The sequence below is a fragment of the Pterocles gutturalis genome, unplaced genomic scaffold (assembly GCF_000699245.1).
Source record: "Pterocles gutturalis isolate BGI_N339 unplaced genomic scaffold, ASM69924v1 scaffold1617, whole genome shotgun sequence".
NCBI classification, from domain to species: domain Eukaryota; kingdom Metazoa; phylum Chordata; class Aves; order Pterocliformes; family Pteroclidae; genus Pterocles; species Pterocles gutturalis.
In genome coordinates, this window is record NW_010109848.1 from 19668 (window position 1) to 21748 (window position 2081).

The window sequence follows — 2081 nt, forward strand, 5'->3', positions numbered from 1 at the left end:
CTTTGAGGAGGGGACAGGGGACGGAGATCAGTCTGCCTAGCTGCGGGCTGGCGGCGGGGGCAAACGTGAACCTTCTAAAGACAAAATTAACCCAAGAGAAGCCCTTCCGTTGCGTATTCCCACCGCGAGGCGGGAGGGAAGGCTTCCTCGCCGTCCGCCCTGTGGGGGCTGGAGCGGAGGGTGGGCTCCTGCCAGGCTGAGGGGCAAGAGCTTTCTTTTGGTTTTGTTTTGGTGAGTTGAGTGTGTTGGGTTGCAGGTGTCACCTTTGGAAACTCGTTGCTTAGCCCAGAGCCTTTGTGCAGGAGAGTCGGGATGTAGTGACGGGAGAAGGACCCTGACAGCTTTCTCCTCGTGTTCCCTTCGCCATGGCAGAAATTTGTACTAACTTGACAGCTTTTTTTCATACCGAACAGGGCTGCTTTTCTATCTACCATCACACGTGTACTTACACACCTTCAGCGGCTCGTGAGCCTCTGGGGGTCCTCAACTTGTTTACTGGGGGGACGGATGCCCCTCTCTCCCCCCTCCCCTGAATATTTCAGTGTTAAGGGTGGTGCGAAACACAACCGCGCGCTTCGACTCCGACCTGGGGCTGGAGCCGTCTCCTCTCCTGCCCCCTCAACCCCCCCCGCCCCGTCGATAAGTTCTCATTTCGTTGGGTTTCCTGGTGTGTATTGAAATCGCTGCGAGGGGCCGTGCTCTACCTGCTCAGGAGCTGAATTACCTCTGACCCGCGGAGAGGGGCAGCCCCTCTTTGTGTTGATGTTGTAGTGTGCGACCACACGGATCGGTAAAGGTAGTCTTTTGTTTCCTTCTTCCCCCCTCCCCGGTATTTCCGATTAGGTGAATGCACTCTGTGTGCCCAGCTGGAAACGTAGGCGTTTTCCCGGTCGTGAGAGGGTGGCTAGAAGAGTTAGTGTAATACCTGCTGTAGCTGTGTCTGGCGCAGCCCCTTGCGCTGGTCTGGGTGGTGTCACGGACTGTAAGGATAGGTAATGTCCATGAGCTGTAATGGCATGATGTGTCTTTACCAATGATGTCAGACTTCACACTAAATGTTTTAAAAAAAAAAAAAAATTACCTGAAATTTTGTTTATTCTGCACCAACAGGTCTTCAAAATTTATCCAAATTTTATTATTTTATCAGGAAAAAAAAATAAATTTGTGTAGATCGAATATGTTAAGACAGACAATAAGTGATGTAAATTGTTGAATAAAAATTTTAAAGTTTGTGGGTGTCGGTGTGACTTTCTTTTTTTGCGCTCTCAGGGAGCGTCGCCTAAACCCCGGGGATGCTGTGTGGCTGAGGACTCGACTTTGGGTCCCTCAGCGCTGGCCACAAAGCCCGCGAGCGGCGCGGCGATGGCTGTGTCTGCGTGGGCACGGGGACTGGGAGCGGGCTGGCCTCCACCTTGGCTGGGGAAGGGGAGGACGGAGAGGAGAAGCAGCCCCATGGGTGCAGAGCCGCGGCGCCCAAGGATTTGGCGGCTGTGCCTGTGTGTGCAGGACCGTCAGGGGATGAACCTGCCTTGGTGTGAGCCCCGCCTGGCTTTAGTGCTGCTCAGACTGGGCGTGGAGGAGTCTGCTCCCTGCGGCTGGAGCGGGGATGTGCCACTTCAATCCCAAACACACAACAGCAAACACCCACAGGCTGGTTTATCTTTCTGTTTCAGTCACATTTATTGGCAATTGTGGCGGGTGGGGCCCGAGTGTTGTTCCATAAGCAGTTGCAGTACAAGAAGGGGTGGTTATTTCAGGAGGGGAGGATTAGCACCAAAAGGGAGCCACCGAGCTTTAGAAACCTTGCAGAGAGGTACTGGAACGGGGGGAGCTACTGCTGGACACGCCGGATGGATTGGATCTGGGAGGTCTGGGCGTGCGAGCCCCACTCTCTCCAGTGCTTGTAGTCTCCTCCGTGGTGGTCAGACTCCAGGACGTACTGGTAGCCACGGTACCCGGGATACTGGTAGCCAACCCAGCTGGAAGAAAAGGAGACATCAGGCGGCCGTAAGGGGGACAAGAGGTAAGCGAAGGGGTTACGGGGTGTCCCCTCGCCAACTGTGGTAGCCCAGGAATGGGAC

At 54.7% G+C, this 2081-nt stretch overlaps 1 protein-coding gene across 1 annotated transcript in view; it reads right to left on the minus strand.

Annotated features, from left to right (window-relative positions):
• Positions 1-1831: 1831 nt before the first annotated feature.
• Positions 1832-2081, minus strand: part of CRYBA1 (crystallin, beta A1) — a gene marked incomplete at its 5' end in the record, with an annotated part of 1259 nt that continues 1009 nt past the window's right edge. Inside the window, one exon of the mRNA XM_010073090.1 lies at positions 1832-1979. Coding sequence (XP_010071392.1) covers positions 1832-1979 — 148 coding nt within the window. The remainder of the gene's footprint in view (positions 1980-2081) is intronic.